The following is a 14,813-nucleotide window of genomic DNA, read 5'->3' as shown; positions in this document are numbered from 1 at the left end:
AGTGGTCAGCCCAGTGGCACGAGCGGTTAAGTGCGAAAGCTCCACTTTGGCGGCCCAGGGTTTGCAGGTTCGGATCCCGGGTGCGGACCAACGCACCGCTTGTCAAGCCATGCTGTGGCGGCGTCCCATATAAAGCAGAGGAAGATCGTCACAGATGTTAGCGCAGGGCCAATATTTCTCAGCAAAAAAGAGGAGGATTAGCATCAGATGTCAGCTCAGGGCTGATCTTCCTCATGGAATAAATAAATAAATAAATAAAACAAAACATCCTCAAACAATCAGCCTTTATTCAAACATAATTAGGTTAGGTTATAACCAATCTGGCATATTAATATGACATTGACATATCAATATGTCTTGACATATTAACACTTTTAAGGAGGAAATCAGACAAACTTTCACACTTGGAAGAGAAATATCAACTGAACCTCATTATCATGTTGTTCTTTATAAATTCTAACTGGTTGATAAATTTTTGCCCTGAAAATAATATAAATTTAAGTGAAACAGCACTGAAAACAGAATTTATCCTTCTGGCTAAATAAATCAGCATACAAGTTCACGTATATATGTGAACTACCAAAATATAACAAATGGCACCCATTTCTTATACAAACTTAGAAACAAAATTTTAAACCTACTTACTTTAAAAGTCGCCCAATGAATTTCTTTAAAATAATCCCGGTGGGGGAAGAGGGGGAGGTACAGATGAAAGTGGACTGGCCATATGTTGATCACTGAGTGATGGGTATGGGGGGTTATTTTACTATTCTCCCTATTTTATGTATATTTGAAATTTTCCAAGTGTCTCAATGAAATCCTTATCTTTGTTTTAATAAGGAAACAGCCAGTGAAAATAAAGTTTAGTCTCCACTAATAAATTTTAGCAGCTATTCTAATTGCATTAAACATTTGAAGGGAAACAATGACTTATTCTTCCCTTAAATTACATCAGGCTGAACTCATTATTTTTGGACATTAATTTCAAAGATTTTCATGAGGTGTTAACTGAAGCAAAACAGGACAAAAATGAGAGTCACAACTTTTAAGAACAACGAAGTAGAATGAAGAGGAAAAAACACTATAGGAAAATAAGGTAGTGTTCATAAGGGGAAAGAGGAAACATTGTACATCATAAATCACAATATTACTAGTACATAGTAACAAATCAGGATAACTGTAGCAAGGGACTAACATGGAATTTAATTACTGATTAAGGAAAAGGAAGAGAAAGTTAATTTTTTAGTTTACTGTGATTAAGAAAGCCCTGAAGTTATCTAACTATTTAGATTTTTAACTTAAGAGAAAATACACTTTAAAAAACTAGAATTATTAATAAGGAACTATTTTCAAATCCCAACTTATTTCAGGAAATTTAAGATTTATTTAATAGTTAAATCAATTTTTAGAATAAAAAAGCAGACGGTCAATTTGGCACATAGAAGTGCTAAATAAATATTCAGGTAACCAGTAAAGTGCTAAAATGATGCATCAATGATCCCTGAACCTAAGTTTGAATATTTTAATGAATTTGTTTGTATCATCCTAAACATGACCATAAATACTAGTCAAAAGTACTCATAAGTCAGTAAGGGGTTTTTCACTTCTTAAAAAAAATGGGTCTTGAGATTTCTGGGCTAGAAGCATAATACTGATCCCAAGTTTAAAAGTTCTTTTCACAAAAGCAGAAGAAAAAACTAATAAAGATCTTGTTATAAGTAAAATCTTATAGTACCAAGTTTTTTCCTGAAATAGCACAGCTAAACTACTCATATGAGCAAGAGTACACCAAGACAATTTTACTCTCTTCATGTTTAAAGTTAGATTTCTTTCCTGTCAGAAGCACAAGATAAATATTTATATAGGGCCCACCCTTATGCATAGCAACTTAATGGAGTGGCAGGAGTGGCTGCGCTGCCTTGTGACCATGCTGGTAAAAATATTTACATAACTATGAGCTTCCAGGGAAAATTTTTTATACTTAGTTATTTCACGAGTGCAGAGGGCTCAACATAAACAAATATTCTAACTTATCCTCATAGTACCTCATTTCAACACTACAGATGCTGTTCAAACCAAACTAAAATAACAAAAAGAAAATCTAAATTCCCTCTAAGAGGTAAGTAGTATCTTTCTTTAAACTTCTATAGCTTTGCCTTTCTTAAAGCACTTAGCTCCCACCTTCGTTTCTGTATATGTTCTTCTTCTATAAATTTAAGGAGAAAAGCCATTACTAGCATCTAAAACGTCAGTGTGCCTTGGTCTTTGTTAAATATGAAAGCAGAATTTTAATAACTTAGTATGTACAATGGAAAGCAAAGTGCCCACAATTCTTAACCTTTTCAGGGCCATCAACCACTTTGAGAACCTCTTGAAAGCTATGGACTTTTTTTCTAGAAAACTGTACATACACAATTTTGAATATAATTCTGAGGATCCCCTGAAGCCCTTAAGAGGTCCAAGGACCCATTGGGGGTGGGTATGTCAAACACCCATAGCCAATCTATTCTTCAACTGAAGAGAACAGAACTAAAAAGAGGGCATTAAAGTTCAAGTTTCTATCAGACCAGTCAGGCTACCCTCCAACTAGACCAAAAAGACAAGAACCAAGCATCTACCACCCACCCACCCACCCCAACCACAGCGAGAAAACCAGCCAATCAAAATCAACCAACCACAAACTTCTCTTCAGGAACGTGATCAGCCTCAGAGCAGAGAACATGTTCCAGCATCAAGGGCTCCCTGTGCCTCAAGTGAAGCTGTCCAGTCTGTGTACGTCAGTTCTGCCACATACGCAGTCTCTCAACCAGCTTTTACTGCCTCATTCTTAAGTAGGTATAAATGGATGACTAAGTAATACTATACATTTGAGGGCAGCCTACCACGTGGAAGAGACATAAGTTAAAAGAAAAAAAATAATCTTGGCAGAAAAAAATGGTCCAGGTAACAGAACTAGGGGGAAAACACACACTTCCACCTCCACCAATGACACTTCCATTAAGTATCCTCAGAGATAACTGAGAAAATGATGCCTTCAAAAACAAGTAAAAGTGTTAATACGAAAAACTAACAAGCAAAATAAAGAGCTCCTGAAATTTAGAAGTCATTGCTAATACTAAAAAATTCAACAGAAAAAGTTCTAAGGTAAAGTCAAGGAAATAGCCCAGAATGCAGAATAAGAAGGCAAAAACAGATTTAAGATTTATGACACTACATACAAGCAATGAACAATCTGAAAATGAAATTAAGGAAACAATTCCATTTACAACAACATCAAAAAGAATAAAATATCTATGAATAAATTTAACCAAAGACATGTAAGACTTCTTCACAGTTCTACAAAATATTGTTGAAAGAAATTAAATAAAATCTAAATAAAAAGAAAGACATCCGTGTTCATGAATCAGAAGACAAATATTGTTAAGATGTCAGTACTTCTCAAACTGATCTATATATTCAATGCACTCCTTGTGAAAACCCTAGCTGGCAATACCAAAGGCACAATCCATGGGAAAAAAAATGGATATTGGATTTCATTAAAATTAAAAACTTCTGCTCTACAAAAGGTACTGTCAAGAGAATGAGAAGACTAGTCACAGAATGGGAGAAAATATTTGCAAAAGACATATCTGATAAAGGACTGTTATCCAAAACATACAAAGACTCTTAAAACTCAACAGTAAGAAAATGAACAACAGTAAGAAAATGAACAACTTAAAAATGGGCAAAGGATATAAACAGACACTTCACCAAAGATGATATACAGGTGGCAAATAAAGCATATGAAAAAATGCTCAACATCATGTCATTAGGAAATTGCAAATTAAAACAATGAGATACCAAGAGACACCTATTACAGTGGCTAAAATTCAAAACACTGGCAAGCCAAATGTTAACACAGATGCAGAGCAACAGGAACTCTCATTCACTGCTGGTGGGAATGTAAAATGTTACGGCCACTTTGGAAGATAGTTTGGCAGTTTCTTACAAAAGTAAACATACTCTTAGCATATGATTCAGCAATTGTGCTCCTTGGTATTTACTCAAATGAGTTGAGAATTTATGTCCACACAAAAATCTGCACATGGATATTTGTAGCAGCGTTATTCTTAATTACCGAAATTCAGAAGCAATCAAGATGTCCCTCAATAGGTCAACGGATAAACAAACTGTGGTACATCCAAACAATGGAATATAAATCACCAATAAAAAGAAATAAGCTATCAAGCCACAAAAAGACATGGAGGAACCTTAAATGCATATTGTTAAGTGAAAGAAGCCAGCCTGGAAAGGCTACATACTGTATAATTCCAAGTATAAGGCATAATGGCAAAGGCAAAACTATAAAGACAATAAAAACCATCAGTGATTGCCAGGGACTTGGGGGGCAGGGCGGGGGTGGAGCACAGGGGTTTTTAGGGTAGTGAAACTATTCTGTGTCACACTGTAATGGCAGATATATGACATTATGCATTTGTAAAAACCCACAGAACTATACAACACAAAGAGTGAACCCTAAAATAAACTGTGGACTTTAGCTAATAATACAGTGTCAATATTGGTTCATCAATTATAACAAATGTACCACACTAATGCAAGATGTTAATAATAGGGGAAACAGTGGGTGTGCAGGGGGAAGGGATATATGGGATCTTTCTACACTTTCTGCTCAATTTTTCTGTAAACCTAAAACTACTCCAAAAAATAAAATCTATTATAAAATAAAATCTCAGCTGGCTTTATAGTAGAAATTGACAAGCTGATCTTAAAATTCATATGGAAATGCAAGAGACCCAAAATATTCAAATCAATCTTTAAAAAGAACAAAGTTGGAGAACTCATACTTCCTGATTTCAAAACATAACACAAAGCTACAGTATTCAAGACAATGTGGTACTGGCATAAACACAGACATATAGATCAATGGAATAGAATTTAAAGCCAGGAAATAAACTCTTACATTTATGGTCAACTTATTCTCAACAAGGGTGTCAACATAATTCAGTGGGAGAAAAATAGTCTTTTCAACAAATGGTCCTGGGACAACTGGACATCCATACACAAAAAATAAAGTTGGACCCCTACCTCACACCATATACAAAAATCAATGCAAAATGGATCACAGACCTAAATATAAGACTAAAACTATAAAATTCTTAAAAGAAAATATACAAGTTGATCATTGGGACCTTGGGTTAGGTAATGGTTTCTTAGATACAACACCAAATGCCTAAGAGACAAAAGAAAAAAGAGATTATATCAAAATTTAAAACTTTCATGTTGCAAATGATATCAGCAAGAAAGCAAAACACAACCCACAGAATGAGAGAAATTACTGGCAAGTCATATATCTGATAAGGGACTTATACCCAGAATATATAAAAAAAACTCTTATAACGCAACAATAAAAAAGACAAGCCAATTAAAAAATTGGCATAGGTTCTGAATAGACATTTCTCCAAAGAAGATATACAAATGCAAGCAGACATATGAAAAGATGTTCAACATCATTAGCCACCAGAGAAATGCTAATCAAAACCACTTCACATCCACTAAAACGGCTATAATAAAAAAGAGAATAACAGGTGTTGGTGAAGATGCAGAGAATTTAGAACCCTCATACACTGCTAGTGGGAATGTATGCAGCCACTTTGGAAAATACTTTAGCAGTTCCTCACAATGTTAAATACAGAGTTACTATATGACCTAGCAATTCCACTCCTAGGTATATACCCAAGAGAAATGAAAACATATATCTACACAAAAACTTGTACATGAATATTCACAGCAGCATTATTCACCATAGCCCAAAAGTGAAAACAATCCAAATATCCATCTACTGATGAATGGATAAATTAAATGTTGTATATCCATATAATGGAATATTATTTGACCATAAAGGAATGAAGTACTGATATATACTAAGACATACTAAGACATGGATGAATCATGAAAACATTATGCTCAGTAAAAGAAGCCAGACATAAGACAACATATTGTATGATCCCATTCATATGAAATGTCCAGAATGGGCATACAGAGAGATAGAAAGTAGATCAGTGGTTGCTTAGGGGTGGGGAGGAAGGAATGGAGAATGACGGCTAAGGGGTATCAGGTTTCTTTTTAGTTTGATAGAAATGTTCTAAAATAAGATTGTGGTAATTGTTGCTGAACTCTGTGAATACCACTGAATTGCACATTTAAATGGGTGAAATTTATAGTATTTGAATTGTATCTCAATAAGGCTGTTTAAAAAAAATCTAAAATACAGAGATTCATCTTAGATTTATACTAATCAAAGTTGCAGAAAGAAGGATATTATATATAAAAAATAATAGTAAAAGGGAATATTCCAGTCTTTAGTTCAAAACAGATCCCTTTCTCCCAGAAAAGACTCACAAGGTCCCCAACACAATGCAGGAAAAGACTCACACCAAGGATAAGGAGATGAAACTAAAAATTTCCAGAGAGAAGAAAGAAACAAACAAAGTCATGTACAGAGAATAAAAAACAGAGTGTTATGAGACTTCTTCCCAGCAATATGGAATACTAGGAGATAAGAGAAATATCTTCAAAGTTCCAAGGGAAAAGAATTTAACCCAGAATTCTACATTCAGGCAAACCACCATCAGGAGTAAGGTGAGAATAAATACATTTTCAAGATACGAAAAACCCAGAAGTTTACTTCCAACACAGCCTTTCCTAGAAGATACTTTAGAGCACGTTACAACAAAATGAGAGTAAACTAAGGAAGAACGAGACATGGAATCCAAGAAATGGTAGAACCAACTTAGGAAAGTAATAATGGGAATGAGCCTGCATCAGACCCAGAAGGCAATCAGTTAAATCTGCAAACAACAAGACTGAAGGCTCCATTTGGGGAAAAACAGATTAAGAAGTTAAAACAATGTAAGATGCTAATGACTGACGATGCAAAATCAAGAAAGAAAATTAGAAACTCAAGAAAAAATCATTCAAGAGAGGAAACATAATCATAGTACCCTATGTGACTCTACAATCAACAATATTTATATAACTATTATAATATAAACACGGTTTACTGATTGTCAATTTTAGAATATACCTATAAATAAAGTATGAAAGATTCAAATATAGTTACAAGACAGAGAAATAAGGTTAATAATCACTGATAGAGCACTCATGTGCTGAGTGCTGATCTAAGTACCTTACACCTAACCCTCCCAATGACCATACATGGTAGGTATGGCACCTATTTTGTAGATGAGAAAACTGAGGCATTAAAAGATTAAGTAACTTGCCCAAGGTCATACAGCTAGTACACGGCAGAACTGGATTCAAATTCAGAGAGCTGGTTCCAGAGTCCATGCTCTTAACCATTACACTATGCTGCCCTCAGAATGTAGGTGTTACCAAACTTGACAACATAAAAGTACAGATAACACCCCATTCCCCACAGACTTTGATACAGTCCATCAAAAGTCATTCCAAAAGGTGAAAATTCTGAAGGCAGCATTCACAAATGCTTTCCTTGCTTTCTATGACGTTAAGTGTGGCAATCAATGGTAGATTCACATGATCGCCAAGGGAATCCCATAAGCCCTCCCCTTTCTAGATCCCTAAAGAAACGCACAGTTTTTCTTAAAAATTATACTCTGTCTCACTGCTAAAAAATAAATAAAATTTAAAAAGGAAAGGATAGGGCTACTAATATTCTCCTCTTACATCAGGAATCAAGAAACAGTGTTTCTAGTTGCTAGAATAGAACAGAAAGGTTTACCTGTTTTGTAGAAACTGAAAAGGTAACGAAGAGAGAACCTAAAAACAGTGACACAGGTACGGCAGGTCAGGAGTTGGGGAGAAGAGGATGGTACATGAGCTATGTCCTAATCTATAATACAGCAGAAAGGCAGTTTTAGTCATATAATATCTAGAATTGATAAATTAAGAAACAGTATAAACATATTTAGCCATATGGTTAAAAATCACTAAAAGAAGTAAAAATGCAAGCAGTTACTAGATTAAAAATGGTTCTCCTTGGGCCGGCTCCGTGGCTTAGCGGTTAAGTGCGTGCGCTCTGATGCTGGCGGCCCGGGTTCGGATCCCGGGCAAGCCCCAAGGCGCCACTTCTCCGTCCAACGCGAGGCCGAGTCCCACGTGCAGCAACTAGAAGGATGTGAACCTATGACATACAACTATCTACTGGGGCTTTGGGGGGAAAAAATGAATAAATAAAATCTTTTAAAAAAAAAAAAAATGGTTCTCCTTGGGTAACAGAATGAGGAGTAGGGAAAATTAGGTCAAGGAACTTACTTTTCATTATGTATCCTTCTAAAAATTTGACTTTTTAAAAAGAGACCTTTATTACTATGACATATAATATTGGTTTCTTTCTTTAGAACTGCGTAGAACTAGAAGGAAACTTTGAGATCACTTAGCCAATTCATTTTACAGTTAAAATGTGGCAGATCATATTTTCCAAAGATGGCTACACCATTATGTCCCATCCACATGCTCTCCTTACAGCTAGACACCCATGCTCCTCCATCAAGAGGTGGGGCCTATGTTCCCTCCATGTAAATTCCGGCTGGAAGCAACACTGTAACTTCTAAAGTGAGGCCATAAAAGGCAATACAGCTTCCCCCAGCTCTGCCCTTCATAGGACACACATCTTGGAAGCCCATTAAGCCAGCATGCTGGAGAAATTGGAGAGGGGGAGGGGGAGGGGGAGCGGGAGGGGGAGGGGGAGGGAGAGGGAGAGGGAACTCACAGTGAAGCCTCTTCCTAGCCCAGGTGTTACAGTTATTGGCGAGACTTCAGATTTGTGATACAATACAGTAGCCAACAATCGCATTTAAATTGAAATTGAGGGCCCGGCCCAGTGGTGCAAGCGGTTAAGTGCGCGCGCTCCCCTGCAGTGGCCCGGGGATCACAGGTTCGGATCCCGGGCACACACCAATGCACCGCTTGTTAAGCCATGCTGTGGCGGCGTCCCATATAAAGCAGAGGAAGATGGCCACGGATGTTAGCTCAGGGCCAATCTTCATCAAGAAAAAAGGGGAGGATTGGCATCAGATGTTAGCTCAGGGCTAGTCCTCCTCACACACAAAAAAATAATAAAAAAATAAATTGAAATTATTTAAAATTAAATAAAAATAAATAAAATAAAATCTGTTTTCTATCACACTAGTCACATTTCAAGTGCTCAATAAGACACATGTGGCTAGTTTCTACTGCACTGGACAGGGCAGACATAGACCATTTCCACAATTTACTTCAATGTCCAATAAGCCTTTGTGAACAAAACGAACAAGAAAATCCTCAATCCTCAGAGCCAGCCCTGATGGCCCAGTGGTTAAAGTTCAGCGCTCTCACCACTTCGGTGGCCTGGGTTCAAACCAGGTCACAGAACCACACCACCCATCTGTCAGTTGCCATGCTGTGGCAGTGGCTCACACAGAAGAACCAGAAGGACTTACAACTAGGATATACAACCATGCACTGGGGCTTTGGGGAAGGAAAAAAAAAAAAGAGGAAGATTGGTAAGAAGTATTAGCCCAGGGCGAATCTTTCCCTGCAAAAAAAAGAAAATCCTCAGAGGCCGGCCCAGTGGTTAAGTTCACACGCTCTGCTTCGGTGGCCTGGGGTCCAGGGGTTCAGATCCCGGGTGTGGACCTGCACACTGCTCATCAATCCATGCTGTGGTGGGGTCCCATATACAAAATAGAGGAAGACTGGCACAGATGTGAGCCCAAGGACAATCTTCCACACCAAAAAAAAAAAAAAGGAAAATCCTCAGTCTTCGAACCCTCTATATTTTTAACCTCAAATACTCTGCCACTATGCACCAGAAGAGCTGTCTCTGCAACTCCAGAAAAAGATCTGATGATTCCTGACTCTGAAGGAACAACAGGAATCTGAGAAATGTTAGCATCAGTTAATTAGTGGGAAAAAAAAAAAAAAGTCCTAGCTTCTTTCCAATGAATTTACTAGCATCACCATTTAACAAGTGAAGTTTCACTTGATTTTCCAGTTTTTACACTTGCATAGTACTCTTTACTTTTTGAAGAATTTTGTAAGTCTTAAAAAATTTTAAATTAAAAGGTAAAACAAACAAACAAAAACCTTTGAGAGTGTTTATCAATATTAACCAAAAAGCTTTCTCTTGTAAATACTCCCTTAGAAAGCAAGGTATTTTAAATAAAGTCTAATTTTTAATTATTTGAACTAATGGAAATTACAGACTTGGAGAATCAAAAAATAATTTGGGATTTAAGTGAATTTCCACCTAAACATGAATATAGCAAATGTTAGGAGACTTTATTTCTAACAACAAATAATGAAGCCACATTGAAACACCCTGGGAAGTGGCTCAGATTCTCCATCTGACCCCAGCACAAAGCTAGACTTTATGTGCTAACTATGAAATTTTCAGCCAGCACAAGTCTAAGCAGATGTGCCATATCAAAACTTCCATATATAAAATTAGATGATATTAAAGATTTACTGTTACATTTTAAATTGCTAATAGCTATGTTTTAAAGAATTCTTATCTTTAAGAGATAGATATTAGAATTATGACAAAACAGTATCAGGGATTTTCGGGAAATTAAAACAGAGCTGGGGTGGACGGTGTAGAGGAGTTTAGATGAAACCAGGGCAGCCAGGAGTTAACGGCTGCTGTGACTGCTGATGAGCAGTTCATTACACTCCTCTCTCTTCTATTTATGCTTGAAAATGTCCATAAGAAAAAAATTAAAAACCAACCAACCTCTCTAGTTACATATCTTGGTTTGAAATGCAAAGTAAGAGTAAACAGTATGAGACGGTGGCAAACCACGCTCACAAACCCAGGCTTCCTAGAATTTCAACTACTAATGAGAATGACCAAAATGTCAGAAATAAGCACAAAATGCCTCTAATCTATAAAAATAATTATCACTTCTAGGACATACACACAATTGCTCTCATAACAGGATTACAGTCCAAGAGGAAGCCAACTCACACTTCACATAGAATTCTAATGTGTGGTTACTGAATTTCTTAGCCAACAGCCAATAACTAGAAGGGAGACTAATAAAGACAAACCCACAATGGGTACAAGACTGCTGATGGTCTAATATGTTGGGAAAAGAGAGAACAGCTATACAGGACATCAAGTTTACTGCTAATTAACACAACTTTATGGAGCGTAATAACCAGTATGTTTAGTGGAAAGGCCAGAGGCTTTGGAGTCAAACACATACCATATTCCACAATCACTTACTAGCTATATGAACCTCGCCAAATTACTTAACCTCACTTTTCTCCACAAAAAAAGAGTAAGAGTGGTAGCTACATCACTAGGCTTGCCTCGATGACTGAAAGAGCGATCACTGTCAAGTACCTTGGAAGCAGATTCTCCAATCCCAGCCAACAACTTACCTGCAACCTTGAGAGACCTTGAGCCAGAACCACCCAGATAAACTACTCCCAGATTCCCGACCCTCAGAGACTGCATGAAATAATGTTTATTGCACTAAGTTGCTATGTTTGGGGGTAACTTATTACACGGAATAGACAACTAACACATTACACTTAGGGTAACATTTGTCCATTACTTGACCAGCTAAATTTTTTCCTAAACACAGTAAGTGAGCCTCTTTGCTATGTAAACTAAATTATACAAGGGAACCCTTTAATTCATCTGAATAGAGTGTTCATCACCTTGTACCGGCATGTTTATAAAGCAGGATATTATTCTCAGTACTGAACTTCTTGACTCTGACCTTGCTTGTACGCAAGAGAACTATGTGGGCAAAAATACAAACCAGTGTGTGACGGTTCAGTACCTCAGGCCCTGATCTAATACTCAGGCCTTACACTAAATTATATATATATACTTTATATACATATATACTGTATATATGTGCTCTATGTCTGCTCCACAATATATTTTAATATTAATAAAAAGTACTCTTGGTCCTACCTGAATGAGGCATTTGCTCACATCGCTAGCACAGAGTGCTTTATTACAACTCAGTGACACAGGGACCCATGTCAGGAACACCAGGATGGTTAGAGTAAGCATAACAACAGAGTGTGACTTCATGTTTCTTCAAAGATAATCAGTAACTCCCAGGAAGCTAAACAAACAAAAAGAAAAAACAACAAAACTTTAATTCAAAGGCAAGTGATAGGATAAAAGCAAATACAAAAATGAAAAACAAATAAACGAAGACTCATCGTTTGCATTAGAAGACTTTTAAGTGATCATTTAAAGACCATTTTCAAGGAAAGATTACTTAAAACTCAAAAAAAAAAAAAAAACCTACAATTTTATATCGTAATGTCTCGTTAGCCATCTTCAAAGATCTAGAATACTGAAATTCCTCAGACCACCCAGAAATGGTGACTGTAAAGGTAAAGTGAATATATATGTATCTATCTCTCTCTCTCTCTACAGATACATATACAGATTTACATACATACACACACACACATCTGTCTATCTATACATCTCTAAACTATCAGTAACCTGAGAGTTTACCAGGCAAATAACTAGTTTCAATACTGCACTGCTACTATTCACCTTTTGTTTTAGGCCCATTATTCAACCTTTAGCCCATAAAAACTATTAATATTGTATTATAATTTTAAAACATTTAACAACATTTTAATTCTTAGAATTAAAACAAATTTTAAAAATGCAAATTATTCTATTGATTATTTATGACTATCTCATTTTGTCTCCTAATATATATTAGCCCGAATGAGGCTGCTCAAAGAAAGGAGTCAACAGCTGTTCCCTGAAATAATTTAGCAAATAACAAAGGGGATAATAAATTATTAATTGCATTAAGAACTCTGGATAATCTATTAAAATGTGAAGATATTCTTTTGATTCTACTGGCATCATAGATTCTTCCAAGTTATGAAGATATTACAGTTCAAAAAGAAAAAGGAAAGAAAGACCAGCACAAATTCTGACAGTGGTTAAACAACCAACATGGTTATTAAACTCTCAAAAAAGAGAAGATAAAACTTCTTGGGGTTAAAACATACTCCCAAAATATAATCAATTAAAGTAAATAACTACTGATGTAAGAGACATAAAAGGCGGGTTTATGGGGCCTTTATGATTACTGTAAACTATTATTCTAAGTATTACGAAGTACAATAAAGCAAAAGCAGTAAGAAGGTGAAAAGAATACAGGGCTCTGTGCCCGGTCTGACTCAATAAAGCCCTGGCGATTGCTACTGAGGCCCACAAAGTATTCCCTAGAGACCGTTAGTACCCCAACTTTTAAATTATGTAACGACACACACAAGTCGGATGATTTCTGGAGCCACCAGTACATACTTGTCGAGGCAAAAGAAGGCATTTGAAAACTGATTTTTTCTACAACTAGTTTCATCCTACAAACACTAAAAATGGGATATTTTTTTTCATCTCTTAAGGCTGTCTTCTGAAGTGTGTCACAAATCACCCTACTCCCAAAATCTTACTAGAAAAAGTATTCAAGTAAATAAGGGCATGTACTAAGCAGCTAACAGAATGCTTTAAAGGGCTTCTGGCTTTTTCCTAAGGAGTCAGAAACAGCACGGCGTCAGAACCGTGTTCCGCATCGTGGCAGCGTCTTGGGAGCGCAGGCTCCGGCGCCCTGCGAGCGGCCCCTACGGCAGCTGGCACTGACAGCAGCCTTTGTGCCGCTGGACCGAGCCCCGCGCCCAGCGAGGACGCAGAGGCGACGACGGCGGGCCGAGCCCGGGAGGGGCACGGGCGCTGCGGCGCGGGCGGCGGGGGGCGGCGGGCTCGGGCCCGGCCCGCCGCTCGCGCCCAGCACCCGCCTGCGACCGCTGCCGGACCTCGGCCGCCGCGTGGGCGGGGCCCGGGCCTCGCGAAGCCCTCCGCGGCTCCGGCCTCCCGAGGCCCGAGCGCGGCCCGGCGTCTCCCGGCCACAGTGCCGCCCCGCCCACTCCCGCTCACCGTGCGCCGCGAGGCCGCCTGGCCCTGGTTCCCGGCGGGTCGGCCGAGCCCGGGGCGCGCCGCGGGGCTGTGCGAAGGGGGCCGCCGCGCCCCGCGCCTCCGCGCCGCCCCAGCGCGCAGTACCCGCGAGCCTCCGGCACCTTCGAGGGGCAGGCGGCGCGCTGCCTCCGCCCGCTCCCCGCGCCCCCCTTTCCCTCCACCCGCGCGCGGCTCCCGCCGCCGCCGCCGCCGCCGCCAGCTCCCGCCAGGAGGCGTCTCTCACTCCCGGCGCCCCCGTCAGCGCACGCCGCCCGCCGGCCCCGGCCCCGCCCTCTGGTCACGCCCGCCGGCGGCCACACCCCCGGCCCGAGACACACCCACGGCGGCGCCCACGCGCGCTGCTCCTCAGCCCTGTGCCCCGCCCGCGTCTCCGGCTCTTTTGTCAGCCTTCTCCGGCTCGGCCGACCCTCCGGTGAGGCCCGGTGTCTGGGGCTCCTCTGCAACAGCTACCAATGCTTCAAGGCTTATCACGTCCTAGTCACGGAGCTGAGAGCGCGACGTGTGTGAGCTCACTGCATCCTCGCAGCGACCCTGTGAGAGAGCTGTTGTCTGCCCGGTTATGAGGATGCAAGACCGAGGCACCCAGTGCTTGAGTAGCCTAGGCCGTACCCAGTAGAGCGGGCGCTTGAATCCTTGTGACGACGTCAGAAGTACGTTTCTGGGTCCTCAGACTTACGGAATAGGGATCTCCAAGGGTAGAGCCTTCAGAACTTCGTTGAGCAGTTCACTACGATTTGCTGGGCCCTTAGCGAGTGCCGGCATGGCGCTAAGCGCTGGAAACAGAGGGGAGGAGGCCCCGGGGTTGCTGGCCAGGAGGAGCTCACTG

The 14,813-nt window shown here is 39.5% G+C and overlaps 1 protein-coding gene across 1 annotated transcript in view; it reads right to left on the bottom strand.

Moving 5' to 3' along the window:
- TWSG1 (twisted gastrulation BMP signaling modulator 1) overlaps window positions 1-14,110 on the bottom strand; it is a 57,816-nt gene extending 43,706 nt beyond the window's left edge. The window contains exons 1-2 of the mRNA XM_087438907.1: window positions 13,949-14,110; window positions 11,948-12,104 (exon numbers count right to left, since the gene is read on the bottom strand). Coding sequence (XP_087295033.1) covers window positions 11,948-12,070 — 123 coding nt within the window. The 5' untranslated portion in view covers window positions 12,071-12,104; window positions 13,949-14,110. The remainder of the gene's footprint in view (window positions 1-11,947; window positions 12,105-13,948) is intronic.
- Between the last annotated feature and the right edge of the window lie 703 nt (window positions 14,111-14,813).

The sequence above is a fragment of the Ceratotherium simum genome, chromosome 14 (genome assembly GCF_057802395.1).
Source record: "Ceratotherium simum simum isolate JZ-2026a chromosome 14, ASM5780239v1, whole genome shotgun sequence".
Classification (NCBI taxonomy): domain Eukaryota; kingdom Metazoa; phylum Chordata; class Mammalia; order Perissodactyla; family Rhinocerotidae; genus Ceratotherium; species Ceratotherium simum.
The sequence above is the reverse complement of the archived record's forward strand: the minus strand, read 5'-3'. Positions and strand labels throughout refer to the sequence as shown.